The following is an 11,770-nucleotide window of genomic DNA, read 5'->3' as shown; positions in this document are numbered from 1 at the left end:
AAGCCTCGTTCCAACTCACGTACAGGCTTGCTGTGCTTACCTTCAAGTTTTTGCATGTCAAGTCAAGTAATATAATTAAGCTGACATCCCATTGCAAGGGACAGGAACACGAGGCCCTCAGCTGACAGTGGTTACTGACTGGACTTCCGATCTTACCCGTTACACAAACTCCGCGTGTGTCCTTCTTGTTTATACATATCAATGACGTTTCTCCTATAACACACTAATAATAACGACAACTACATCCGCGTTAAAGCCCAGCATTGGAGGCGGTAAAATCCAGTAGGTGACATCTCATGCATGCTGCAGGCAATGCCATACAGTGACTTACTGGTCCTTCTAGTCTCCACATGCAAACTCTTCCAAATTTCATCGCAACTGTATTCACATGAAGTACATCCTTGATCCTTCTTGATCACGTATGTCACGTTCGACATCACTCACCGTATCATTCACTTCTTATCTTGCCTCATGCTTGGAAAGCCGATATAATCTCATTTAGAGAATCAAGTATTTCGGATCCATATCAGTTCATATCCGAGTCATGCGCTGACCGGGCTCCTATCTTAACGGCCAAGTAGGTTCGAGTACGCCCTGTACTACAAACAAGTCAAATGGCGTAGCCATCAAATATCATCGATAGTCCCTGACAGAGGCCCAAAGCGAAAAGCCGAAGCTGATCCTAGCTGATCGTGCTTTCAAGAGACTTCGTGTGCCTGCTGCTGTCAGCTAAGCTTCGATGGGTGTAAAGATTATCATTTGTATCAAATTTATCCATCTATCGATGAAGCTAAGTTCCGTAACGGACTTCTATCAAACTTGGCACTAGAATGACTCGATGTAATGATTGACGCTTGTCGGCAGGATAGCTCAGCATGTTGAACAAGAGGCTTAAATACGACTCCTCCGCTGCATGTACAACTATGTTGTAAGTACCAAACGTGTCAACGAGTACTAACCAAATAGACGAATTTGAGATACCGAGTTTGCCGTCATATCAGGGCGCTTGTTACCCAGCTATGAATAAACAATGACCAGTCTAACCCCTGGGGGCATTCTTCCGACTCGGATTTTGGCGCTGCCGAAGTCATAATCCGCCCTCTGCCGCGCCTAGACCCTGCAGGGAAGGCGCTCCTGGTGGTAGTAGTGCGGTAGAGTGTGGATTCGGCACGCAGCAACACGTCGTTGTATCTAGCCGACAGTCATATTTAGCCGTTGTGACAAGCGAGATACATACATGTTTTGAATTTGGGACCTCGGACTAGTAGTATGCTTGCGCACCAAGTCCTCGACTAATCCTCATTAGTACGAATCACTTGGCATTCTCTCACCATTTCGAGTCTAGTACAGATAGCTGTCACAGGCATATCACATACAGCATGCGCTCGAATGTGGTATCGCCTTACAGGGTCGTTGCGTTGAGCTGACCCGCTGAATAGGGTTAGGCTTCCATGTATAGTGAAAGAGGCTAGGGTTCGAATACGTCAATCATGTAGCACCATATGCAATACTGGATGACGAAATATGATGCATATATGATGAGTTGCGGCGGCCACTTGAACAGAGAAAGACGTAATCAGCAAAGTTCAGAACTCGAGAGTCGACGGGGTGACAAGAGTCTGCAGTGGGAGGACATTTGAGTATGACGATGGCCAGACACTCTCAGAGGACTCCGCTCGATCTTCGCCTAAACAGCGTGCGATTCAGAAAGCGAAGGTAAAAGACTGTTCGCGCACTGACAAGAAAGCAACAATGGAAACAAAGTATGAAGCTTGTGAAGTTCCATGAAGAGACTCAGTCATGATTCAAGTTTGTGGATAAAACTAGAAAGCCGTGAGAAAACTAGGAGAATGGGCTGGGAACACGTTTGTGTTCGACGAAGCCACTGCGCATGCAAAATCGTGATGCCTACTGTATCTGAAAACGAAAAAAAAACTCTAGGCAATACTACACTAAAACTGCAACAAAATACTGGTATAATTGAACAAAAAAAAACATCTCAACTCACATCATCCTCTCGTCCCCTACCCGTCAACATACGTAGCATCTCGTCTCCTAGTCGTCGGAAATGAAGATATGTACATGGATATAAACACGCATATGAGCACTTCATACGCATATTCACTTCCCAGCTGGCTTCTCCGGGATGAAAAGCCACCATGCGCTGACAATCAAACGGATGCCTGCGCCGATGCCCAGCGTAGCAGCTGAACCAATATTGTCGATCAATGCACGGCCAATGAAGCCTCCAAAAAACAGGCTGGCAATAGCCATGATCTTATGATCGCGCGAAATGACCATCCGTCGGATGTCAAAGAGTTTAGGGTCAGCCATAAGCTCACACCAAGTCGTCGTGAGCACAACTGCGGAGAAATAAAAGGTTAGGAAATAAATAGAAACATGCTTGAAACATACCTGTAGTGGTGAACTGCGTATTGACACGCTTCCCCATAATGCCCTGCAAGCCCATGCTCGCGCTCAAGAAGCCAACGCACACAAAGGACGCCACGTTGGTCCATGCGGGGTTGGCGCGCGCATCGGCAACGCTACCCTGATGGCTCTGCCATATCGCAATGGCGGCGGCCATCGTAAAGAGGGTTTGAATGAATGTGCCGAGGGCCAGCCATAACCGTGTCTTGCAGCCCAACTTATCGCCGATACGGCCGATAAATGCGCCGAAAATGAACGTGAGCACCGAACACAGCGCTTGACGGTCCGCTATATGGAACGAGTGGTCGTGCTGCCCGCTGAACAGGCGAGCAAGGGCGAGGGCCAGCTATCGCACAAATGTCAGTGGGAAGATCCTCTGCAACCGCGGAGGTACTCGTACTTGTAAACTATTTCCCGTTTGGAAAGCGCACCAGACGAATATAGCAGAGAATGTAACCGAATCGCTGAAAAAAAAATCAGTGAGTTGCGAAGTAGATCAAGAGTACAGTTCACGCACATGAAACCAGTCATGAAGCAATACACAGACAAAGGCGCCGTGGACTGATCTCCATCGACTTCCGTCAACAAATGTTTTTTCAACTTCACCATAGCCGACGCGTCATTTTCATCATCGCGTCTGTTCTTCGCTATTGAACATTGCGATAACCGGTTCTGGACGACAGGTGCAGGCAATGTCGATGACGTCGAGTCTTGGGAGCCGTGCATATCGATGATTTCAAAGATATTCAGATCGTCAAATGAACCACCGCCGGAATCGTCGTCGAACTCAGGTTCGTTCCCAGAAACGGAGAAGATATCGAGGTCGGAAGGAAGGGAGTTTTTGTAAGGAATGAGAGGGATGCCGAATGATTTCACGGAGGCAGTCCGCTGATGTATCCGATTGAAGCTACCGAGGCTGAGTTTGTTTTTGAACGAACGACCGGGCATGCATCGATGAGTGGGACGTTCAAATCAAAATTTCGTGGTACGATACCGGACTTCCGACTGGTTTATTCGCCTCCCTATCGCCACGTCAACTTGGCGTACGTTGACATTGTTGCGTAACGAGAAGTATGGTTGCTTCGGTGTACTAATTAGAGGTGAGTATGTGATAAGTATTTAGACTTATGGGGAGGACTTCCTGACGTCGGGTCGGAGTCGGTCGGACAGGTCATGCAAGGAAAGACTTTGCTGTACTACTTAACTACGAAGCTTCAGGATAACCGTTACCGCGACCGGTTAACTCGGGACCACCAACATTTTGTATCCTCTCACAGGCTACAGTTATTCGAAAAGGAATCAGGCCAGTGCCGTGGTTCGATCAAAATTCTATGGGCTAGTCTATCTTTGTTAGATCTGGCCACTGTCTCTCAATTCGCTTTTAGCACATGACAGTCCAAACGTTGAAACACCCGTCGTATAGTAAGTCAAAGTAGTGTTCTCTCGGAGTCAAGCTGATACAAGGATGCAGTGTTCGTGACTGGCATTCTTCGGATATCTACACAGCAGTTCAAGTGTCGCGCGCGGAATAAGTTTGAACCCTGCGATTCAAGAAGCTATTCGTGATGTGGCAGCTTAGAACCCTGTTTTCAATAACGGCTTCGCGATTTGCCACACAAGAGTCAAAGGGGTCCTGTGATATATGATCCACAATGCCCGAAGCTCATCTATATGCCTTACAGTTAATGTCTAGGAGTGAAACAAAGAGAAAGATTACTGAGGAGATGATGACAGCCTCAAAACCAGAAGTTGTGGTAGAATAGTACGCCGTGCGAGGTGAGACTCGTTTGGATTAAATTTATAACTTAGCGTCCGTCATTAATAAGTACATGTCACTAGGTGAGTGCGGGTCTTCTTGTGCTGACCACATCGCTATTCAATGATTTTTTACACCTCTGTCAAATATCACCGTAGTATTCAACTATTCACCGACGGTTCCGACTTGACGCGATGCCTCCGCCTCCGCCAGTTTGAGCAGCACCTGCTCTCATCTCATCCTCATCGAGGCCGGCTTCGGCCAGGATCTTCTCTACTTCTTCGAGGATAGGTTTGTACTCCGCTAACGGGGTAACAAAATGAATGCACCCATGATCAATGCTGACCAACCGCGATCAGACGTACCATATCGCTCTTCTGCAAAACTAAAACCATCCCTCCTGAGTTGTTTGCCCCGATTATCGCTCACTCCGTGTGCTTTCTGGGTCCAGTATTCACCTTCATGATGATCAGGACTGAAGCAAGACTGGGGTAAAGTGGAGCTTACGACTTCGAGCATAAAACAGAGTTAGTGTCTCTCCTGGTTCTGGTGTGCTAATCACATCCTCCGCAGAGCGCGCCGTGTCTCTGGATACACCCATGAATGCCGTCGCTTGCGCACGTACCTCGTTCTTGAAGTTCCATCAATTTTCACTGTACCACACAATAAAATAATGTGTGCACTCACTCGTACATCTACGGGCTCGTCAGCTTCTTCGTCATCGGGACTATCATCAACCTTTTGAAGGTTGAGCCCCGCATCATCTTCCTCTACCCGCGTCTCATTATCACTATCACCATCCTCGTCGCTCTCTACACCATCGTCATCCTCATCGCTGCTGCTCTCGTCGCCCTCCGCTGGGATAACGATGCCGCTGTGCTTGAGACACGTGTACCGTTCAAGCTTATCGAGCTGGATCGAATAGAAATCGTCGAGTGTGTATTCCCTTGACCCACGCTCAAAGATACCACCATAGCTGATAGGGGGAGAATGATTCAGGCTGTACACAATGGTCACAGCAAAGAACCACGTACATGTACAGTGTATTCCTCAGCACAGTTAGCATAGCGTTGTACCGTGGTATTGGGGTCGTCAGTATTGGGTCATCAGGATCAACATCAAGGTCCTGCTAGTCTCATCTCAATATCCGACACCATCCACATGAGTGGAAATTGACCTTGGTGTTCTTAACCTCTTGAGTCTTGATTCCATCGTCATCTTCGTCCGACTCTCCTTGCTGAACAGCTGCAGCCTTTCGCTTTCCACCTTTCCCTGCTTTTTTCAACTTCTTGAGTGTCATTGATTGCCAACGCCCATTACCAATGAGTTGGTATCCGTAGCTACGCAAGATTCGGTCAGTCTGCAGTTCCGCCATCAATACAACCACAAGCCAAGATAGTGCCTCACGAGATGACACTGTATGAAACCATGCAAGAACATTCCGCACGGTGACTCAGGCTCCTTCCGATGACTTACAGATCATTCCAAAATACGCTCTCGAGGCTTTCTTCATCCCTGTCGTCATCTGTCACGCCGCCAAACAGGACGCCCATGCCCTTGACCGACCACAGCGCCATTGTGCAGCCACTCCGGATATGCGGCGCGAAGGATGGTTTCTTTCGCCTTTCCCATTTCAAACTAAGTGGATCTGAGGAGATTGTGGATGATGATGGAGATTGGGAAGTTTCGAGGGACATGCTGTGTGCGAGTTGAAGTGGGATAGGAAGCAGGAGATGCAAAATCCTACCGGAGAAACCAGGTATCGTCGAGCATTACGCCAATAGGACGTTTACCCTTGATGTATTCTTTACAATAACCCCCTGCATGCATCATAGGGAAGTAGCATCTGATGACCAAGTTGCATACATACCATGTAAAACAATGCCTTCTGGCGTAGAGAGAAATGAGAATCCGCTTCTTGCGCTGTGTAGGAATCGGTGTATGACTAGGTACAATTCACAGAAGTAAACAGGGAACAACGCACGACGGTTTCCGATCCATATCCTTGAATTCGATTTGCCGCCATTTATACTCTTGAGTATCAAATACCCAGGTATCATTTAGATATTGGGCTTGATTTTTCGTATATATCAGTGCAACACGAACAAGCGGGATCACACGCTGGAGACATACTGCGATGCCCTGGGTCGTAAAAACCGCCAAATAGAACGATGTAGTGCTTCCACATTGCCATCCTGTACCGTGCTAAGAATTAGAAGGGGCGCAAAGGTATTTCTTACGCACCGATGTCCTGACCTCGCGCTAGGTCTGATCTTAGTATCCAAGCGATCCCACGAATGAGTGCTAATATCAAAGCTCCAAAAATCCCTGTAGTGATGGAACGTGTTCTGATACAATGAGCTAAACTCGCCGCCGAACAAGAAGAGCTTTCCTCCTCCAGCTGCCGAAGTCACCACGGCATGTGCACTGCGAGGCCCAGGGCACGTAGGGCTCACGAACTTGCGCCACTCATCCTTGTCAGGGTTGTAGCGGTAGACGTCGTTGTAAAAGTAGGCCTTGCCGTCATCACTGAAGAATTCACCTCCGATGCACCACAAGTAGTTTCCGCTTGGGCAAGGCGTCAGAGTCGCGTTCGCGCGCCGGGAAGGTGGGCCCTCGACTAGTTCCTCTGTGACCTTATGCGCATCTTCCCATTCGCGGTTCATCTACTAGCAGGCACCGTTAGGTGAGCTCGATCTCAGATGCATGCGATAAAAATCACCTTGTCGAGGATGGCCTCTAAATCTTCATCCTCCGGAGGTGCATCGGTCGTCTTTTTGATCTTCTTCTTTTCTTTCTTAGAAATCTTGGCTTCCGCTTTCTGCTTTTTGGCTGCCTTCGCAGCTGCTTTACTTGTATTCTTCTTCTCGTTGCCCATGATCGATATCGATCAGATTATGGTCAATGACAAGTTCGGCAGTTGCACAGCCACCCCCTTGACATCCTTTAGTCTCCTTAACAAACGTAGTGAGTAGGTGAGTGAGATTTTCTACCCATTCATTACTTCAATGCAATGGCTGCAACAGCTGAGCATGTAAATGCGTACCATGAACCTTCGGGTTCTCATATGGTCACTGGTAGCTGTGTAAATAAAATAATCCAGGTGCTACCATTTTTCGAGTGCAAACATGGTCGAATTTCATTCTACTAACGGTACGTGCTGGGCGGTAAGTACTTAGTTGCATGCAGTAGTACCTCAGCAATATTGACTTGACTGCAAGTAAACGAACGTCGAACATTGACAGGACGATATGTGTTATACCTACCAGCTGCCAGTGGTTGGGTATCTCCTTCAAAATCACTATTATCATCAAGCGTCAGGATACGAAAGAGCCTCACCGACGGTCCTTTGAATACTTTCAAATAAAACATTTCCCGCATATGCTAAACTTCGCTGGCGGAGAAATAGAACATGAGTTCCAGATCGCGACTGTCAGCCCACTGCGGCAGCAAAGAAATTGACTTTGACACCCGTGTTGACCTTGGAGGGTCACAAAAATGCTATTCCATCCATATTTGATCCATATCCTACTTTCCGGACGGGAAGCGAATGATCAGCGGGTCAGGCGATAAGACCACTCGTCAATGGGACTTAGAAGCAGGTAAGGAAATTGAAAATGCACAGGATGTTTGTGAGCAGGAAGAATGTTGTCTCTGCGCGAGTCTGCAGGTAGATTATTTCAACATCGGGGAGTTCAAAGTTTGTGAGGTGAAGACGAAGACCGTGAGAAGATTTGAAGGTCACTCACAGAGGATCAACTTCTGAACTTCATCGATATTTCCGGGGACAGCACGTTACTGGCGAGCGGGTCATGGGATGGTACAGTGCGGATATGGAGCTTGGAAACAAGCAAACTACTGGCTGGTCCATTCCAAAGTGCCGACTGGGTGGGTACAATTCGATTCTCACAAGACTCCACCAAGCTCGCGGTCAAGTCAGATGCGGGGAGGCTCCTTGAAGTACTAACCAGCGCTTCTCATGACAACACCATCAAGCTCTGGGCATTCAAGTCCCTCCAGCTCCTCGCCTCATTCAATGTTCTTTCCGCCACCTTATTCTTTCACCCGACTCGCGTCAACTAGTTTATACCGCCAAGCGCAACAACAGCATCTACTTATGCAACACTCCCCCTGAGATCCTCGGTGTCATTCGGCCTGTACCACAAGTTAGAGTGCACTGTTAAACCCGAATCATTCATGCGCTTACATTCTTTCAGACCAGCGCTCCAAAAAACCTATTCCTCACTGATGTACCTATCCCTTTCTTTTGTTTGTTTATACCACTCCATTAATACCATTTTTTGCAGTCTGGCGCGCGTTCTCTCTCCGAGAATCAACCTACTAGTGGGGCCCCACCAACTACACAACCGAGCCTCCCTTCCCACTCTCTACAACGCATACAGCCTACCGAGATGTTACCGCTTCCTGACATGCAGTAATCACCTACTCTTTCCCCTCCACCGCAGATACCCTTTTCTACAGTAGGTTCACAGCTACCCCAGTTACACTCCGACCCCCGCGAACTCCTTCCCTCCTCTTCTCCTACGCACACAGTCTTCTCCGCTCGTAATGATGAACCTGATGATCTCTCCACCGAAGTAATGCTCCAAGACCTCTCTGAATATATCACCAAGGATGGAGACTATCCTATTACTCGTGGCGGGTTTGGGGAGATCTGGAAATGCACCTATCGTAGCTCGGTCAAAGTTTGTTTGCTGTCTTTTGTCTGTCTGTCTCTTTAAAATAATAATTCTGCAGGTCGCAGTGAAAGCATTACAGGTGTACGCTGATGATCAACTTGGGCCAGCAAAGGTGAAAAAGATCAAGGCGAGTGTCTTACTGAAGGATTGAGTTTACTACTTACACTATGGGGTGCCACTTCGTAGAGGATAAAGCGTGAACTCAGAATATGTGCCAACCTCAAGCATACAAATATTCTACCAATTTTTGGTTATACGCATGGCTTCGGCCCATTTCCAGCGATAGTCAGTCCTTGGGCGGAGAACGGTAACCTGATAGTCTATTTAGAGCGCGAGGGTGCGGCTCTTACTCTCGTTAGACGATTCCAGCTGGCAAGTCGTCTCTTCACGTATTTTGGGTAGACCACAGAACTGACGGAAGACTTAGCTAAGAGATATCATAGCTGGTCTGCAACATCGTACGTGATAATTGCTGTCAGTGCTAGGCTGAGCTGTAGCTATTCCTCATAGTTCATGCCAACAATGTCATTCATGGTGACTTTAATGGGGTGAGTTTGATCTTCTTGATAGTTCCAATTTCATTGAGACGCGAGCTCCAGCCTAATGTGCTCATCCATGGTGATGGCACTGCGTGTGTTGCTGATTTTGGTCTTTCCTTGATGTATTCCGAGGTTATAACCGCCTCTCAGGCATCCTGGACGTCCACGCTCAAAGGAAACATGCGATGGATGGCTCCTGAACTGCTTATACCAGAGCGGGAAGACGGATCTCCAACTCGTCCGAGCGAGCAGAGCGACATCTTTTCGTTTGGTGGTATCATGTTGCAGGTACGTGTAGGCTGGAGCACACTTAACTTGTCAACGACGTCATTAGCTTTGCCTTTAGGTCCTCACCAACAAGATCCCTTATTATTACCTCCCGAATGACGCCGCCATCGTCCTATGCATAGCTAGGTCAGAAAAGCCTTTCCGATCTCGTTATCCTGGGCTCCCTGAAAAGTATTGGCGATTTATCGAGCAATGTTGGTCTACTAATCCTCGGGATCGCCCATCGACGGACGGAGCTGATGTGACGATCAGGGATGAATTTGACTCGTTGTCAAGATCTTGTTGATTCTTGAACTGTTTTGCATTCAATGATAGGTTTACAGTACAACCAACACCGTGATATGACAATACCAGTTACTCACCTTTAGCTTTCGTGCCATGCGTGGTATGCGTGTCATAGCATTTTCCTTCCAACTTGATCGTGCAACCTGTCCATTTGGAATGGATAGATGTGCCCATCAAATGATCCGGGGGCATTGATCTATAGGGACACCAATCTCGCCTGGTGAGGAGTACATATCCATGGTCCAAGTCAATTGTGCAGCGTAGGAGTGCGTCCATTGGTAGATCGAGAGTCAGAATCTTGACTTTCGGCGCATTGACTTGACGACGTCGAACACCTGCAGTCGTCGTTTATCACTCTGAGTGAAATTCCATTTGTTACAAAAGCAAGCGCTTGTATAATTGTCACCAGGTTCTAACGTGATGTCTTTCACGAAAAGAGTGCAGTGCGCATGCTCGATATGTAAAATGGTACCTTGCATTATGATGCATTTAGAAGTCAAGCTGAATGAGCTTACCAGGCTGAGCGGTGCTAGAGGTCTTGACCTCTGAGCTAACGCCTTGGGTTACCGAACAAGCTCTTAGTAAGTTAGTAAGTTAGGTCTAGCGTTATGCAAACGGCTGTACAGCCTGTACTAAGATTTACTTGACCGCTGTTAGCAGCGATGGCCCCGACTCAACCCTTCTCCTCTCCACATGTACACCCGTCATATCCTTCTCTCTACCTCTATCCTTTAAACGACACTTTTATCCCAAAACATATCTCCCTTCACAATGACCAGCGCGTAACGATCGGGCGCGACACAAAAAAAACAAAGACAATAATCCCAGGAGAGAGAAACGGTTATTTTGACTCAAAAGTAGTAAGCAGACAACATGCAGAGATTTGGGAGGACAGTGGAAAGGTGTGTCTTGTTCCCTGTTTTCGAGGGGAAGACTGACGGACGTGGCGGAAGATATACATCAAAGACGTGAAAAGTTCCAATGGCACTTTCATCAACGGCGAGCGACTCAGCTCAGAAGGAGTCGAGTCCGAGCCATTCGAGCTCGAAAATCATGATATCGTGGTATGTTTTCTCTTACTTTCTCCTCGTCTGACCCACACAACCCGTTCGCAGCAATTCGGTATCGACATCATTGGTGAAGACAACAAAACCACAATCTGCCACAAAGTCGAGGCGCGCGTCACGTGCGTGTTCACAAATGAAGATGCGCACTTCGCTGCCCTATCATGTTGGCTTGAGGGCGAACTCCAGAAGACTCGCCAGACTGGTACAGTCGCTGATGTCCTCATCCCTTTCTTTTGTTTGTTTTACACTCCATTAATACCATTTTTGCAGTCCAGCGCACTCTCTCTCACCAACAACCAACCCGCTAGTAAGGCCCCACCAACTGTGCAACTGAGCGTTCCTTCCCACTCTCTACAACCTCTTTCTATCAGTTTCGCTCGTCATGGCGTAGAGTCCGAATCCTGGACCGACAGACATGCCGGAACCTCTCGCATACCGCCTACCGAGATGTTACCGCTTCCTGACATGCAGCAGTTGCCTACTCTCCCCCCTCCACCGCAGATACCCTCTTCTACTGTAGGTTCACAGCTACCCCAGTTACACTCCGACCCCCGCGAATTCCTTTCTTCCTCTTCCCATACGCATACAGTCTTCTCCGCTCGTAATGATGAGCCTGATGATCTCTCCACCGAAGAAATGCTCCAAGACCTCTCAGAATATATCACCAAGGATGGAGATTATCCTATTGCTCGTGGCGGGTTTGGG

General features: G+C 47.8%; 4 protein-coding genes across 4 annotated transcripts; 2 read left to right on the top strand and 2 right to left on the bottom strand.

Annotated features, from left to right (window-relative positions):
* Nucleotides 1-1,685: 1,685 nt before the first annotated feature.
* F5147DRAFT_718723 (uncharacterized protein) lies at nt 1,686-3,632 on the bottom strand. The gene is made up of 5 exons (XM_041438723.1): nt 3,584-3,632; nt 2,948-3,532; nt 2,831-2,894; nt 2,416-2,776; nt 1,686-2,363 (listed from the first exon to the last, which is right to left on the bottom strand). Exons 2-5 carry the CDS (start codon nt 3,376-3,378, stop codon nt 2,122-2,124), a joined length of 1,098 nt encoding a protein of 365 aa, XP_041287710.1. The 5' UTR covers nt 3,379-3,532; nt 3,584-3,632; the 3' UTR covers nt 1,686-2,121.
* A 555-nt stretch (nt 3,633-4,187) lies between these two features.
* F5147DRAFT_718717 (uncharacterized protein) lies at nt 4,188-7,099 on the bottom strand. Its single transcript, XM_041438722.1, has 13 exons — nt 6,909-7,099; nt 6,431-6,855; nt 6,320-6,381; nt 6,171-6,258; nt 6,057-6,109; nt 5,934-6,006; nt 5,663-5,884; nt 5,364-5,526; nt 5,221-5,312; nt 4,874-5,162; nt 4,694-4,817; nt 4,552-4,644; nt 4,188-4,489 (listed from the first exon to the last, which is right to left on the bottom strand). The coding sequence occupies exons 2-13, from the start codon at nt 6,850-6,852 to the stop codon at nt 4,356-4,358; spliced, it is 1,815 nt and encodes a 604-aa protein (XP_041287709.1). The 5' UTR covers nt 6,853-6,855; nt 6,909-7,099; the 3' UTR covers nt 4,188-4,355.
* Nucleotides 7,100-8,495: 1,396 nt separating this feature from the next.
* Nucleotides 8,496-10,033, top strand: F5147DRAFT_403437 (kinase-like domain-containing protein). Its single transcript, XM_041429623.1, has 7 exons — nt 8,496-8,892; nt 8,945-9,013; nt 9,073-9,258; nt 9,314-9,344; nt 9,397-9,434; nt 9,486-9,713; nt 9,772-10,033. Exons 1-7 carry the CDS (start codon nt 8,788-8,790, stop codon nt 9,997-9,999), a joined length of 885 nt encoding a protein of 294 aa, XP_041287708.1. The 5' UTR covers nt 8,496-8,787; the 3' UTR covers nt 10,000-10,033.
* A 558-nt stretch (nt 10,034-10,591) lies between these two features.
* F5147DRAFT_618915 (SMAD/FHA domain-containing protein) lies at nt 10,592-11,667 on the top strand. The gene is made up of 5 exons (XM_041432582.1): nt 10,592-10,900; nt 10,952-11,062; nt 11,114-11,281; nt 11,336-11,372; nt 11,437-11,667. Exons 1-5 carry the CDS (start codon nt 10,661-10,663, stop codon nt 11,454-11,456), a joined length of 576 nt encoding a protein of 191 aa, XP_041287707.1. The 5' UTR covers nt 10,592-10,660; the 3' UTR covers nt 11,457-11,667.
* The last annotated feature ends 103 nt before the right edge of the window (nt 11,668-11,770 follow it).

This window comes from Suillus discolor (assembly GCF_016758755.1).
Source record: "Suillus discolor strain FC423 chromosome Unknown F5147scaffold_76, whole genome shotgun sequence".
In the NCBI taxonomy this organism is placed as follows: Eukaryota; Fungi; Basidiomycota; class Agaricomycetes; order Boletales; family Suillaceae; genus Suillus; species Suillus discolor.
This window is presented reverse-complemented; position numbering and strand designations above follow the sequence as displayed.

Coding starts and splice junctions, on each gene's coding strand:
- F5147DRAFT_403437 (XM_041429623.1), top strand. CDS start 8,788: ATGCTCCAAGACCTCTCTGAATATATCACCAAGGATGGAGACTATCCT. Junction 9,345..9,396: donor CATAGCTGGTCTGCAACATC/GTACGTGATAAT, acceptor TATTCCTCATAG/TTCATGCCAACAATGTCATT. Junction 9,435..9,485: donor TTCATGGTGACTTTAATGGG/GTGAGTTTGATC, acceptor CGCGAGCTCCAG/CCTAATGTGCTCATCCATGG.
- F5147DRAFT_618915 (XM_041432582.1), top strand. CDS start 10,661: ATGGCCCCGACTCAACCCTTCTCCTCTCCACATGTACACCCGTCATAT. Junction 11,063..11,113: donor TCGAAAATCATGATATCGTG/GTATGTTTTCTC, acceptor ACCCGTTCGCAG/CAATTCGGTATCGACATCAT. Junction 11,373..11,436: donor CACCAACAACCAACCCGCTA/GTAAGGCCCCAC, acceptor TCTTTCTATCAG/TTTCGCTCGTCATGGCGTAG.
- F5147DRAFT_718723 (XM_041438723.1), bottom strand. CDS start 3,378: ATGCCCGGTCGTTCGTTCAAAAACAAACTCAGCCTCGGTAGCTTCAAT. Junction 2,895..2,947: donor TGCTTCATGACTGGTTTCAT/GTGCGTGAACTG, acceptor TTTTTTTTTCAG/CGATTCGGTTACATTCTCTG. Junction 2,364..2,415: donor TACGCAGTTCACCACTACAG/GTATGTTTCAAG, acceptor ATTTCTCCGCAG/TTGTGCTCACGACGACTTGG.
- F5147DRAFT_718717 (XM_041438722.1), bottom strand. CDS start 6,852: ATGAACCGCGAATGGGAAGATGCGCATAAGGTCACAGAGGAACTAGTC. Junction 5,527..5,662: donor AGCGTATTTTGGAATGATCT/GTAAGTCATCGG, acceptor AATCTTGCGTAG/CTACGGATACCAACTCATTG. Junction 4,645..4,693: donor TCTGTTTTATGCTCGAAGTC/GTAAGCTCCACT, acceptor ATCATCATGAAG/GTGAATACTGGACCCAGAAA.